The sequence below is a fragment of the Ambystoma mexicanum genome, chromosome 9 (genome assembly GCF_040938575.1).
Source record: "Ambystoma mexicanum isolate Mex_15411 chromosome 9, UKY_AmexF1_1, whole genome shotgun sequence".
Lineage (NCBI taxonomy): Eukaryota > Metazoa > Chordata > Amphibia > Caudata > Ambystomatidae > Ambystoma > Ambystoma mexicanum.
This window is the reverse complement of record NC_090931.1, coordinates 1,199,984,345-1,199,998,144: the sequence shown is the minus strand read 5'-3', so window position 1 is coordinate 1,199,998,144 and position 13,800 is coordinate 1,199,984,345. Positions and strand designations below refer to the sequence as shown.

General features: G+C 45.3%; 1 protein-coding gene across 1 annotated transcript in view; it reads left to right on the top strand.

Moving 5' to 3' along the window:
* THSD7B (thrombospondin type 1 domain containing 7B) overlaps positions 1 to 13,800 on the top strand; it is a 2,969,219-nt gene that overhangs the window by 1,628,662 nt on the left and 1,326,757 nt on the right. Inside the window, exon 10 of the mRNA XM_069616536.1 lies at positions 8,850 to 8,965. Within this exon, the coding sequence (XP_069472637.1) occupies positions 8,850 to 8,965 (116 nt within the window). The remainder of the gene's footprint in view (positions 1 to 8,849; positions 8,966 to 13,800) is intronic.

Sequence of the window (13,800 nt, the reverse complement as noted above, 5' to 3'; positions counted from 1 at the left end):
TTATCTGGAAATCAACAAGGGTTCGGTATCCTCCTGGAGCACATTATGGGAAGCTATGAAGGTGGTGACCAGAGGAGAAATTATATCGAAAGCCGGCGGAATTCGCAGGCAATTAAAGACAACACTCGAAGCACAAGAAGCAGAGATCTCCCGACTAGAGTCCACCCTCGACAACTCCACAGAGGTCGAGAGCAAATTGAAGGAAGCTCGAGTAGAATGTCAGCAAGCATGGGAAAGACTGGAGAAATTCAATTTCACCACATACACCACCAGATCCCACAAGGAATCGGACAAACCGGGGAGATTAGTGGCCGGGCTCTGCAAGCGAGAACACCCCAAGCACCTCCCTACAGAGATACGGGACGCCGATGGGATATCCCACACGACACAACTGGGGATCAACAACGCATTTGCCAGATTCTATTCCAAATTGTACGCCCACGAGGCACAAATTCCCACGGAGGTCATTATAGAAACACTTGAGGAGCTAGATCTCCCCCGAATATCAGCCGAGCAGAGAGAAGAACTGGATATGGAGATCACTCTTGAAGACGTGCAAGGGGCAATCAGGTCCCTCTCTACCAGCAAAGCCCCCGGCAGTGACGGCCTCCCACCTGAGTTCTACAAAACGTACGAGCCCATCCTCACCCCAGTTCTCCATGAAGTCTACCAGGAAGCATACACCTTTGGGGTCCTTCCCAACACCATGAAAGAGACCATAATCATTCCCATGCTCAAGCCACACAAATCACCCACGGACTGTGAATCCTATCACCCCCTGGCCATGCTAAACTATGATGCTAAGATTCTCACATCCATATTAGCCGGCAAATTGGCCAGACTGGTGGGATCCATAGTCCATGAGGACCAGAACGGATTTGTGCCTGGGCGCAACACCACAGCTAACCTAAGGAGGCTACAACACATAATGGCCGAAACATACGAAAGAGATGAAGACCTGGCGGTGTTGTCGCTTGACGCTATCAAGGCCTTCGACTCCATATATTGGGAATGGATTAGGGAGGTCTTGAGGAGATTCGGCTTCGGAGGGAGCTTCATCAGGTGGATCGAGGTCCTCTATAATTCCCCAATGCCAAGAGTGAAAATGGGAAGAATGGTATCAGAAGCCTGGGAAATACAAAGGGGAACGAGAAAGGGGTGCCCGCTATCGCCCATGCTGTACATACTGGGCCTGCTGCTGATCTCATTATACTGTAGGCAACAGCTCTTTGACGCTGGCATCAAGGTGGGCAATGTACACCACATAATATCACGCAGACGATGTTCTTCTATACCTAAGAAACCCCGAGGTCAACGCACCAACAGCGCTAGAGGTACTCGACAATTATGCAAAATACTTTGGGATCAGATTCAGCAGAAGTAAGTCCTCTGCGTTCCCCCTGGCGGGCCTACGCGGCACACCAGAAAACGATCTCCCGGCAGTAGGAATAGGGTGGCAACTGGTCAAGTTTCGGTACCTAGGGATCAACGTGAGCCACACCCCGCTACTCACGCATGAACACAACACAGAAGTCGCAACCACAAGTCTTCGACGTTCTATACAATTCTGGTCCAAGCTCCCGCTGGCAATGGTAGGCAGAGCAGCGATAGTCAAGATGATCATACTACCCAGATTCCTATACTTTTTCGTGAACATTTGTCACTATGTCCGACCGCCCTTCTTCAAGAAACTGGAGGCAATCATCAAGGACTTCCTGTGGGGCCCTCACAGACACAAACTGTCGCTATCCATCCTATCCCTGCCACATAAAGAGGGAGGAATAAAGCTACCAGATCTCCAGTTATACTACCTGGCTGCCCAGTTAAGCCACATAACAAAATGGCTCTCGGACGAACCTTCGGCTGAATCGGAACTACTGAGGCAATCCTCGAACAACGTGATCCCCAAGGAAACCCTATGGCACCCCACACAGCAATCCCCGGTTACCCCACAGGTAATTGACCTAGGAAGGAAGATATGGGCCAGGTCCTGTTACATCAGGTGAGTGAAACACCCGTACTCTCCGGATAACCCTATCTTGGCAGACACTTGTATAATGAAGGCAGACCTATCCACAGCAAGGAGGTGGGAAGAAGCCGGCATATACACATGGGGTGACATGTTTGAGGAGGGGGAATGCAGGGACTTTGAATCACTAAAGGCCATTGAAGGAATACCCCCAGGCCAGTTTCTCTGGTACCACCGCCTCAAGCAGACCGCCAAGAAACAATGGAACAGCTGGCCGGAGGAGCCCTCCCCAGACCCTCTACTACAAGAGATGCACGACCTCACGGATGGTTGGAGACCAGTCTCCAGGCTCTATAACAGACTATGGCCCTCATTACGACCCTGGCGGATTTTTACCGCCATCTGCGGACTTTTCCGCCATGGCGCAAAGTCCCTTTACGCCATGGCGGATGGCGGACTTACCGCCCCATTCCAAGGTTGGCGGGGCGGTAAGTCCCCATTGACCCATTTACCCTTCCCCATTCCCATTTCGGCCCCATAGGGCTCAATGGGAGTGGGGAAGGTGTTAATTACGCCACCGTACACTACGGTGGCGTAATTAACACCGAGGTCCCATAGCGCCATGGATTTTTACGCCCGCAAAAAGCGGGCGGAAAAGTGACCATGGCGCTCTGGGAACTCGTAGTTGGCGGTAAGGGGTCGGCGCAGCTAACGCTGGCATAAACCCCTTACCGCCAGGGTCGTAATGAGGCCCTATGTGACAAACCCAACCCTAAAGGCGAGGCTCTGAGGGCAAGATGGGAAGCAGACCTCGAGACCCCAATCACGGATAAAGAATGGGAAAGAGTGTTAATATTCCCCAAAAAAGTGTCAAGGAACGCTAGATTCGGCCAGATTCAGTTGAACGTCCTGTACAGGACATACATGACCCCACACAGGGTCGACTCCTTCAACAAGACATCCTCCCCAGCATGCCCATGGTGTGGGAACGATAATGCGGACATGATCCACATGTTTTGGACTTGTACTAGGGCGATGACACTACGGTCCAAAGCTAAACAGACTTGCATAGACGCCGGAATGTGGAGGTACGAATGGACTCCCGGCGAGTGCCTACTGGGGAAGTACCCCAGACCCAGCAAATTCAAATATGCTGTTAGGTTAATGGACATCTCATGCATCCTGGCTAAGAGAACCATCGCGATGGCTTGGAAGACGCCATCGGGCCCCAGGCATGAACACAGGCTTAAAGAGATGAAGAGATGGACGGCAGCCGAAACCAGAGCCTGGCAAAAAGGAACCACATCATGCGGCGAAACAGAGATCGGCACCTTGGACTCTTGGAAGGCCCTCCTGAGAGACATACGCTTCAGCGCTGACTACAAACCCCCCTGATATCCCATAGCATCACACCGACACTAACTCCCTGCACCTGGCCTGTACCGACAGACCCTGTATGCGACCTCCCCTGCTTCCTGAAGCACTGGAACATTGGCCTCGACCATTCCATCCACCGAAAAGTTTGCTACTACAAGAAGACTGTTGTTGTTTTTGTTGTTCCTTCCCTCTTCTTCTGCTCTCCCCTCCTCACTATTTACTCCTTTGTTTGCATTATTGTTGTTTAATTATCATGCTTGTATTGCACGTATTTTCTCACCAAAAACCAATAAAATACGTTTGAAAAAATAAATAAATAAAAGGCAACAGTGCATTCTGGACACAAGGCAGAGCTTCTACATTATTTTGAGAGAATCCTTGAATGATTACGATATTTGCTGAATACAGGAGTTGTAGTGGATCAATCATCTTGTGAAAGAGACTTTAAATACACTAAAAGACTACAGAATTCAGTATGCAAGTTCCAGGAGTCAGAGGTCCTCAAGCATCTTGAGAACGAGATATGTAAATAACACAATACATGCTATCTTTGGGAAAGAGGATCAGAAGGATTGTAGTAATACTTTCGGGGATTTCATTTTTTACCAGCTAAATCCCAGAAAAACAACACTCAAGGCTTTATTCTGAACATCTCGTAGTGCAGCACATGCAGTATTAATATGTGCCAGCCATGTCTGCCAATGCATGTTTCCTATTGTCTGAGCTAGTGAAAGCATTAGAAGCTTGCTTTCATGCATTCTTTTCTTACATTAATGTAAATGCACTGCAGAGAGGTAAAATGGAAAAGAAGGCAAATTGAAAAATCAACTGCATACTGTAGGTTCTGCAAAATTAAAGACCAACTTGAAACTATCAGACATGTAATGTTAGCCTGCCCGGCCTTGAAATCGAAAAGGGAGAACTACATGGGTAGTTATACTAGCAACATCACTGAGGAAAAGGAAGAATAATATTGGGAACGGCTTCTGATCGTTGATAAGGTCGGCAGAACCCTTGATGCATTCAAATTTGTTGAATTATTAAACCTGGACCCGGAGGAAGACGGTACTGGACTTTGAGATAATTCTAAGGAGGCAAACTAGACTTATTTAAATAATTATTTAAACAACTCCTTAATTAATTACCTCCGGTCAATTGATGGGACAAGATGCAATTTAGGGATCAAACGTTGGATATGTTTCTACTAAAGGAAAATTAACTTAATAATTGAGTAATGAACTAATGTTTAAGGTTTAAATATGACTAACCAATAAAACAAAAAAAACAAAAAATGAATGTAAAATGGCTTAGGCTGTTGTCCATTCCATTTTCGTATAGCTTTATCAACTTAAGACCGACTTGTCAAGCTTGCTACAACCAACCACATATGTGTTTCACCCTGATTGGTATCTCACTTGGTATTTATGAAAAGCGTGCAGTATATCTGTTAACCACCACATTCCACCAAATGGGATTTATGCCTATGCTACTCTGTCACACTAATACTTAGAGAGCCAGGGAAGCTTTAGGGAACCATTGGTGCTCTCAGACAGAAAGACATATATAAAGTCCTAGACCGCAGGACCTAAAGAAAATCTCTCATTAATTCAAAAATTGCAGAGCCAACATCATGTTTGTTAATGTTGATTGTTTCATTTCTCATCAATCATCAATAGCAGAATACTGACTTGAAAATCAGATACTCAGATTTGTGGAGCATCATATGATGGGGCTATACAAGATGCATTTGGATTGCATTTTAAGAGGATGGACTGGGTTGACATACCGAGTTTCAACTGGACTGCACCTACAATGACTGAGACTAACCCATCCACTCCTGCATTCCTGAGAGCAGTTTAACAGGATGGGCTTCTTTTCCTGCGCTTTAGTTCCACTGACCCCTGCCGCACTGAACACAGTGTACCATTTAGACCTTGAAGATTGCAATGTGTGGGGGAGTTCAACATCTAATATATGCCTCTCTAAGCAATACTACACATTAGGTAGACAGACAGGCACAAATCATAAGGTATTTCCAAGAAAAACTACGTAATCTGTAATATTGTAAGATTTTTGAAAGGCTTCATTCCAACACTGCCTGAGGAAGTGGAGGAATTCCAAGAAAGTGTGCAAATAAGCAAACTAAATAAGTTTGTTAACCTAATTAAGGTATCAACTCTTTTCTTTCTTTTGGATCAACATTCTTTTCCGCACTTGGCTAACACAGTACAATCAAACTAAACATATATTTTATAAGGGTTGTGGTAGTGGCCCTGTAGTTATGGTTAACTTGCTCAACCCATTGGCAGAGCAGTTTTTGGCCGATTTATACATTTGGCGCTGCTAAGCAAATCCTCACCAAACTTTGCAAAAAAAGTATACAGGCACCTCCAACTGATTTATATGAGGGTCCCAAATCTTTTGAAATCTGCATAGACATACATTGATCAAACACTTTCCTCACGCCTACAACCTAAACCACTGGACAGATTTGCACCAGATTTGTGCACAGAGTGGTAGCATGGTCCTGAAAGTGTGCTTTTGTAAACTTGGTGTAAATCCATCCAGTAGTTTTTAAACAAATTGCCAAAAAGTAGGTATAAAAAATGTGTGATATCTGTGTCGAGTCCACAGACTAACTTTCTGATTTGGTTACGCAGCTCTCTGATTGGTTCCAGAGGTGTCCGCCCTATGGTTGGTCAAATAAATATGTGAGGAGCGTCAAAACCTTTGGTATGGATTCCATGTTGGATCCAGGAACTACGCCTGTAGTTCGCAAACATCACAGTAAAACATCTTAAAGAACACAACTTTACATTTGTCAAACTAATGAAACAATATCTGGGGAGGAGAAGGGTGATGAGAATAGGATGGGATATGTCCAGAAAAAGCCAAAAATGTGGTATATTTACTTCTCCGAAGTCCACAAACATCTCAGATTTTCACGGAAATGGCTGGGATGTTCGAAATCTTGACAAAGGTTTGAGGTCATCCATGAATATGTTTGCATTATAGGGTTGGTGAAGAGCTGTTTTTGGATGGTTTATAACTTTCAATGAAACTGCATGAAATTTTGCAGTATTATTTTACTTAAATGCTTTTGCAAAGTGTGGTGTTATTTCATCCAAGAGGGGTAGAATTAGAGGGGAGGTCCGAAAATGTTTGAAAGGCTTATAAATGTGGTGCCATTTGATGAATCTGCGTACAAGTTTGCAAGCACATTTTAGGCCTAACTTTCAATGTTTGGTGGGACTTTCTCAAGAGGGGGTAATATTAGGGGGGTCTCAGCATTATTAGATGTCAACAACTTTGGTGCTGTTTGATGAATCTGCACAAGGATTTACAAATAGATGTTATGCCCAACTTTGAATGCTTGTGAAGAGTTTGAATGGATTTTGTCAAGTAGGGGCTAAGTTACACAACAATTTTTTGGACCTATTGCACTTTTCAAAAAATAAAACATGGACGAATTTGCAGACAGCTTGTGTGAGAAGCATTGCAATGACCTGAAAGCAGGGTTTTGCAAATGTGTCTGTGTTTTATTTTTTTGAAAATTGTCATAATGTAGGTACTGTAATGCAGTAACAATAATGTAATGATAATGTAGGACTGAGGTATAGCCTGTGTTTGGAATTGACCCGGACAATCTGTCTACTGGCCATGGCCACCAGGCACCGTCAATGAGGTTAAAGGGGGGATTGCCACCAGAGACTGGCTATGTGGTAAAGTTTTTCAAAATTGGGATAAGTTTGAATGGGAATAAAATGTCTGCTTGCGGCTGCAGCCTGAAGTGCTTTACAGGTTTGCAGCAAGCTTGCGTGAGGAGCATCAGCAAGGACCTAAAAGCATGTTTTTGCAAATCTGCCCTGTATTTTACTTTTTCCAATGTGCCAAAATCTGTCCTGTGTTTTACTTTTTCCAATGTGCCAAAATGTAAGTACAAAAAATAGTGATATAAATTTGGTGCCTGGGCAGTGGGCTTGGCCCTCTACAAGGAGAAATATCTACTCTGATTTGATTATTGGGGCATTTGAAATGGCCGAAGCCCATGCCCCATGGAATTGAGCCATGGGCATTGGCCATTGGTCACATTATGAGGTAATAATGGACACATTGAACAAGGATGCAGGGCAGGTGCAGTGGTTAAGAGGGGTGGTTTGGTGGTCTGGGTCACGGTGGAACCTCATGCCCTAGGCAATTCAACCAATCATATTGCAACATTTCATGCAGTATTTTTGAGTGGGCCAAAAACTGCTCTCCACCACCCCTGTAATGCAGAAATATGCATGGATGTCCCTGAATATCTGAAATGTTCGCAAACATCACAGGAAGGTCCCTGAACATATGAGATGTTTGCGTACTGTTGAGATGAATAAACACCTTCTTTCTGGCTTTCTATGGCCATACCCCATCCCATCCTCATCAGCCCTCACCTCCCCAGAGATGTTTCATTAGTTTGACAAGTGCAATGTTGTGTTTTTTAATACATTTTACTGCGATGTCCGCGGACTATGGTCACTGTTCGCGAATACAACATGGCATCCGTTTCAAACGTTTTTCCACAACTCACCTTTTTAATTGACAAATCAGCGTGCACGCATGATGTCCGCGAACATCACGCTGCTCTCTGATTGGTCAAATGGCATCCGCGGACCTCGAATCAGGAAGTGAGTCTGCAGACCGGACCCAGATATCACTATTTTTTCTTCCTACGTTTTGGCAATTTTTTTTTTAAACGACTGGACGGATTTACATAAAATTTACAAAAGCATTCTTTTGGGAGCAAGATGCCGCTCCTGGTGCAAATTTAGTGAAAATACATCCAGCGGTTTTAGGCAGTGATGTCATCAATGACATTTCTGATGTCATCTTTGAAGTCCTGGGTGTTAGTCTTAGCAGGGCACTGTGGTGGCGCGAGTTATGGTTGCTTAGCTTACCAAAAGGTGCAAATTTCTGGGGGTGTTCGGTTTTACGCATAACCATAACGTCCCTTTAACAAAGTTTTGTCGCAGAACATATATATATATATACACATAAAAAAATTTGGGCTGTTCACCGTTCAAGCATTTAGTTTTTGAAATGAGAGCATTTTTCTGAATGAATAGATAACTTTCTCTGTCTTGGTTGGTGATTCGCATATAGATCGGTTCTGCTAGCACAGTTCATAATGACATTCTTAATTGTATTAATAATAGTGGAATACTTGCAGTAAGTAAAAGGTCACCTGATTAAGCAATCTGTTATTTTAATCTAACGTAAATTAATGACCGTTTAACCATGTCTGCTGAGTTGAAATGGCCAAAGGCATACACAATTAGATTGTTAAAACATAGCCCTGTAATGTTTTCCTTATGCAAGTTGGCAATTAGTTCAATTCAATAAATAATACTCTAGCCTCAACGAAATCATTTGCATTTTCATAAAAAGGTGTGAATTCATTGTAAACGTTTTTATTGTATTTGAATTACTGTGATTTGTGTGTAATTTGTTTTCATTATTGTAGGTGCCCTGATTCCTTAAGACCTGAAACCGTTCGCCCGTGTCTACTGCCTTGTAAAAGGGACTGTACTGTTACTCTGTTCAGTGATTGGACACCTTGCCCAACTACATGCCAACAAGGTAAAATGATGTTAGAAAAAAAGTTCAATGTGACGTTTTTGGCAATTATTTATTGGAATGGGTAAGGCAAGTAAGATCTTTTCAAAATTAATTAGTTTTGTGCAAGCAATTTCTGCATTCCAGAAGAGATTTTAATCTGCATTTCTTTGCATATTGTTTTAATTGTAGTTAGAAGTTAATGTGCCTCATTATAAGTTTGCCAGTCCAGTAACAACGGTACCGGTAAGCTTGCCGGTACCATTGTTACAGGACCGGCAAACTATGAGTTCTGCTCGCGGGTGCCTTCCTGCCCGGCAGGTCTGACCTGGCAGGCGTACCGGCACCCATGAGCAGAGTATGTCGGATACACCGGCACCATTCACGAATGGTAGTGTTGCATCCAACCTTTTTATTCGGGTGCCGGCGATGGGCAATTACCGGGTTCGGTGGGACCATAATGACCCGGTAATTGCTCATTCGCGCTGGAAGAAAAACAACAGCGGCGGCAGCCATGCCGGTTTTACTGGCATGGCTACCTCTGGTCTCATAATGAGGCCCAAGGACTTTTTACTGATATCGCCGTTGGACTTTATTCGTAGCACACATATTTGTGTTGGGAAAAGAACATTGGAAAAGTGTCTCTTCATTATGAAAACATTTTTCAAAAATCCATACAGATTCAGAACTGTCCACTGATCAAATGAAAAGTGAACTCGCTTGTAAAACACAGCAGAGCATGCTTACATATATTCTTTTTTTTTTAAACAACATTTTATTGTTTTTTTGACATAAAAACATACAGCCTCGCGCAGCGAGGTAACGGTTATTTCCCTTTGCCACCCAACAACAACTTCACATCATGGGTCCACTACAACGGAGTCTCTTAACACATCTAATTGCATTAATTGCGCTAGTATCACGTAATTTAGATTCCCATACATGTCTTTGGGTGTTAGCCCGGTTCGTTGGTGGAGGTTACCACTCAGTGTGCGTCTTCCCACTTTTGCCAAATTTTGAGGCCTTTCTCAGGGCATCCCCTAGCCGTGTAGACTCTCTTCTCCATTGCAATGCAAATGTTCACGTCCGTGGTCCATTGCGCATAGCTCGGTGCCGTTTCAGAGCCCCAGAGTTGTGCTATTTTTCTCTTGATTAATGCAGTGGTAGTAGATAAGAGCAGTTTTTCGTATCGTGATAGTTCTACCTCCTCTTCTATCCCTAACAGTAGTTGTTTTACGCTTCTATGAATCGTCAATGTGTTTCTCGGCCCAGTTCCACGCTTCTTGTGGGTCAGTGAAGTGCATCGTTGTACCTCCATGATAGATCTTGAGTTGGGCTGGAAATATTAAGCCATATTTCACCTTTAGGGTCTCGAGTTGTCTTTTAAGCTGATCAAACGACTGCCTGGCTTTTTGAACCTCCCTTGTGTAGTCTGGGAAGAATGCCACTCTGGACCCATTGAAGGTCAGTGTGCCCTTAGCCCGTGCCATCTGAGAGTAGCGCATCCCTGTCTCTGTAATTCAGCAGTTTTGCGATTATGGTTGGTGGAGGTGCTCCGGGTATTGGTCTTCCAGTGGGCACACGGTGCGTGCGTTCAATTGAGAAGAACCTCGAGAATGTCTGGGGCTCGAACATATCGGTTATCCATTCCATGGAGGGGCCTTCGTTTTTTTCCGATACGCCCAGGATGCAACGTTATTTCGTCTTGATCTCCCCTCACTGTCTTCTGCCCTCTCCTCCAGTGTTTTCAGACGTGTTACAACCCCAGCCATCCTTTGTTCCATAGTGCGCAGTCCGTCCTCAGTCCCAGAGATCCGTTGTTCTGCTTCCCCTGTGCGGGAGGTCAATTTCTGTAAATCATGGTGAAGGAGTGAGACATCTGTACTGATGCCATCCATTTTTTGTTCCATGGAGGTTCTGGAGTCTGTTATTGCAGCCATGATGTCCTTCAAAGATATAATGCTCTCTGTTTCCATCATAGTGTCTGGTTGTTCGTGTTCCGATTGGAAGTTCGCCGTGGTAAATTGGTCCATTTTGCTTTGATTTGTCAGTTTTCTTGTTTTATTCTTCCCCATGTCAGCTGGTCGCATCTTGCAGGGTCCGTTACGCCAGTCGGTGGGCAGTCTGTCACGGTTTGCGCCTGCTTATCCGGGGTGGGTTACGGGGGCGATTGCTATCCTGGATCGTGTGCCCGTGACCGTTATGGCAGCGACTGCCCCACCGTATGGATCCTCGCTGCGGCCCAAGGTGTGGTCTGCTGGATTTCGCGCTGGGTTTGGCGGTCAGATTTGTTATTACGTCTAGTGGCTTGTGTTGTATTCCCTGGAATTCTCATGAATCTGCGGTCACGTTATCCCACATGCGCCAACGTTTACATAATATGGGTGGTGTTTTACATTTGGATCCTCTTTGCTTGCCTACACGAGGGTGGGTGCACCGTTCTGTCCTTGTGCACGGCAGCGAAGCACCACAAGCCGGGTTTAATATGGCTTTTTTGACAGCGCTACATCCCGCACTGCACCTTCCCCAGCACGTCCGTTTGTGTCCTGTGCATGCTGTTTCTGTTGTACAGGACGGCCGCTGCTGTCCTGGATGTGTTCCCTGCCCCTCTGCACGCAGCCGGTCGGGTATGTACTCTTGGCTCTTCAGCCTTCCCGCTGGCCGCGTTTTGCTGTGTAGGTCTCGAGTGGGGCTCCCCTTCTGGAGTCGATCGAGTATCCGTTGATCTTTCAGGTTACCCCGGCGCTCGGCACTGCACCAGGCGTCTGCGTTGCGCCTCCGACTATGGCGCACCAGCGGTCACCTTTGCTGGTAGCTCCGTGCGGTTCACCGGCCCTCGGTGTCAGACTGCAGTCAGTGCGCCGAGGGAGGCTCTCCTTCGATTTCCCTGTTCGGCAAGCTGCAATGGGTTACTGTGGGCTGCTGTCTCCCGGCGAGTTCCGTTCGAGCTTCGGCCATGCTCACTTCATCGGAGCCGTACCATTGCCGGTGGCCATCTTGTTTTTCTTCCCCTCGCCATGCCGCAGAGTTTTCGAACGCTCCACACAACACTTGTTGGTTGGTTCTGGTCCTTTCGCTTAGCACATTCTGTGCTCCACCTTTTTAGCTTCTAGCGGTGCTGTCCACAACCCGCAGCAGCACGGGTGTCAGGCTTTTTTCTCAGGATGTTCGCAACGGCAGCAGGAGCCCCAGGGGACTCACGTCTGCATCGCAGTTGGCCACGCCCCCGCTTACATATATTCTTGAAATACTTCCAATTTATAAATTCCTATCGCGAGCTACGTACACATGTAAAAATTGGCAAAAGTGTGATTTTTACTGAAACACGAAACCCATATCTATAGTATCACAGACTCTAAATAGGACTAACGATGTAGCAGTGCATGCAAAATACGTCTTGCAGAATTATATTTATCATCAATTGCCTACTCTCTCGCACACGCTTAGTAGTTACACAATGTGCCCCATTGAACACCAGCAATGTTTGCATCCTTAAATGTAAGGAAGTGACTTAACTAGCTGGAGATCCTAGATAAACAGAGAAGGTGATCATGCCACTAGCATTAATGTGTCACTGCTATCGATGACACTGCTAGTGTAATTGCATTCATCCCTCCCTGGTTAATGGTCCTTTCCATTCTGTGAACCATCATGTCCCCGTGGTAGGGCATCTCTGCCGTTGAGCATTGCCTTTCTTCTCCTCCTGTCATGGATTGGATGGTTGACCTGGATACCCTCAATGAAGGACCTGATTGGCCACTGAGTGACCTTTTCACAACATATTGTTATAGTTGGTGATTAGTATCAGCTTGTAAAAGTTATGCATTCCTGTAGAATGCAAAAACACCACGTGTATACAAATCTAAGCTTAATTGGAAAACTAGAAATTGTACAGTTAAAAAAATAAAATGTTCGATGAAACACTAGTGTAAGAGCCCATGTACACGGGCCAAAGTGTAGGTTGCCAATGAGTTTGAATGTCCAGCCTCTGGAGGTTAACCTGAGACCTTGACTGTTACTTCAACATATTAATCCAAGGGGTTAGGCTATTTTGACATGAGGCAGATAGCAAGTAAATTGGTGTAAAACATGCTCTTTGTGGGCCTTCCAGCACCTATTAAGCCGGCATGATTAAGAGTTGGAGGAATTAGTGTAGGAGGCCGTGAACAGCCTGTTTTTCCAGCATGTTTTATGGTTGGGCTGCATCAGCAGCAATGCTGCTCACACTCAGCCTCGCTCCCAGGCGATGCTTCTCAGACTGATAGCCAGCCGCTCTATGGTGCATGTCAGAGAGCCCAGCCAGCTTTGTGTGGTCTCTGGCAGTATGTGTGTGTTCTCCGGCCCCACCCTGAAAGAGCGCCTGCTAACAAAATACTTGCAAAAGAGCGAGGGCCTGTTGACTTTAATTTATTTCTGATGCCATAACAATGCCCAGAACTTCCTCCTGAGCTCTGTGATTTGCCGCTGAGGAGAGCTCTGAGTAATGCACTGTTTGTTCCCGAAGCAGCATCTCCAGCATCTGGGCTACCCCTCCTGAGACCCACACATGCTAATGTTGCGGCCTGTTTATTGTGCTTTCAGCACTCAGGATTTTATAGTGTGTATGGTGATGGTGAGACACTCTTTGTGGCTTTTCTTTGTTATGCAATGGAGGCCAGAGTTTATAATAGGACCACTATTTATCCTAAAAGCAACAGATCCCTCTAGCGGTGACAACAGGCAAAGCTATGCAAATTGGCATTGTCTCTATATACTTTAAGGTAGCAGCTCCCTCTAACAGTGACAACAGGTGAAGCTGTGCATTGGACAAACATACAGGACAAACATACATCTGGCCTTTTATTATATTGGTAGATTAG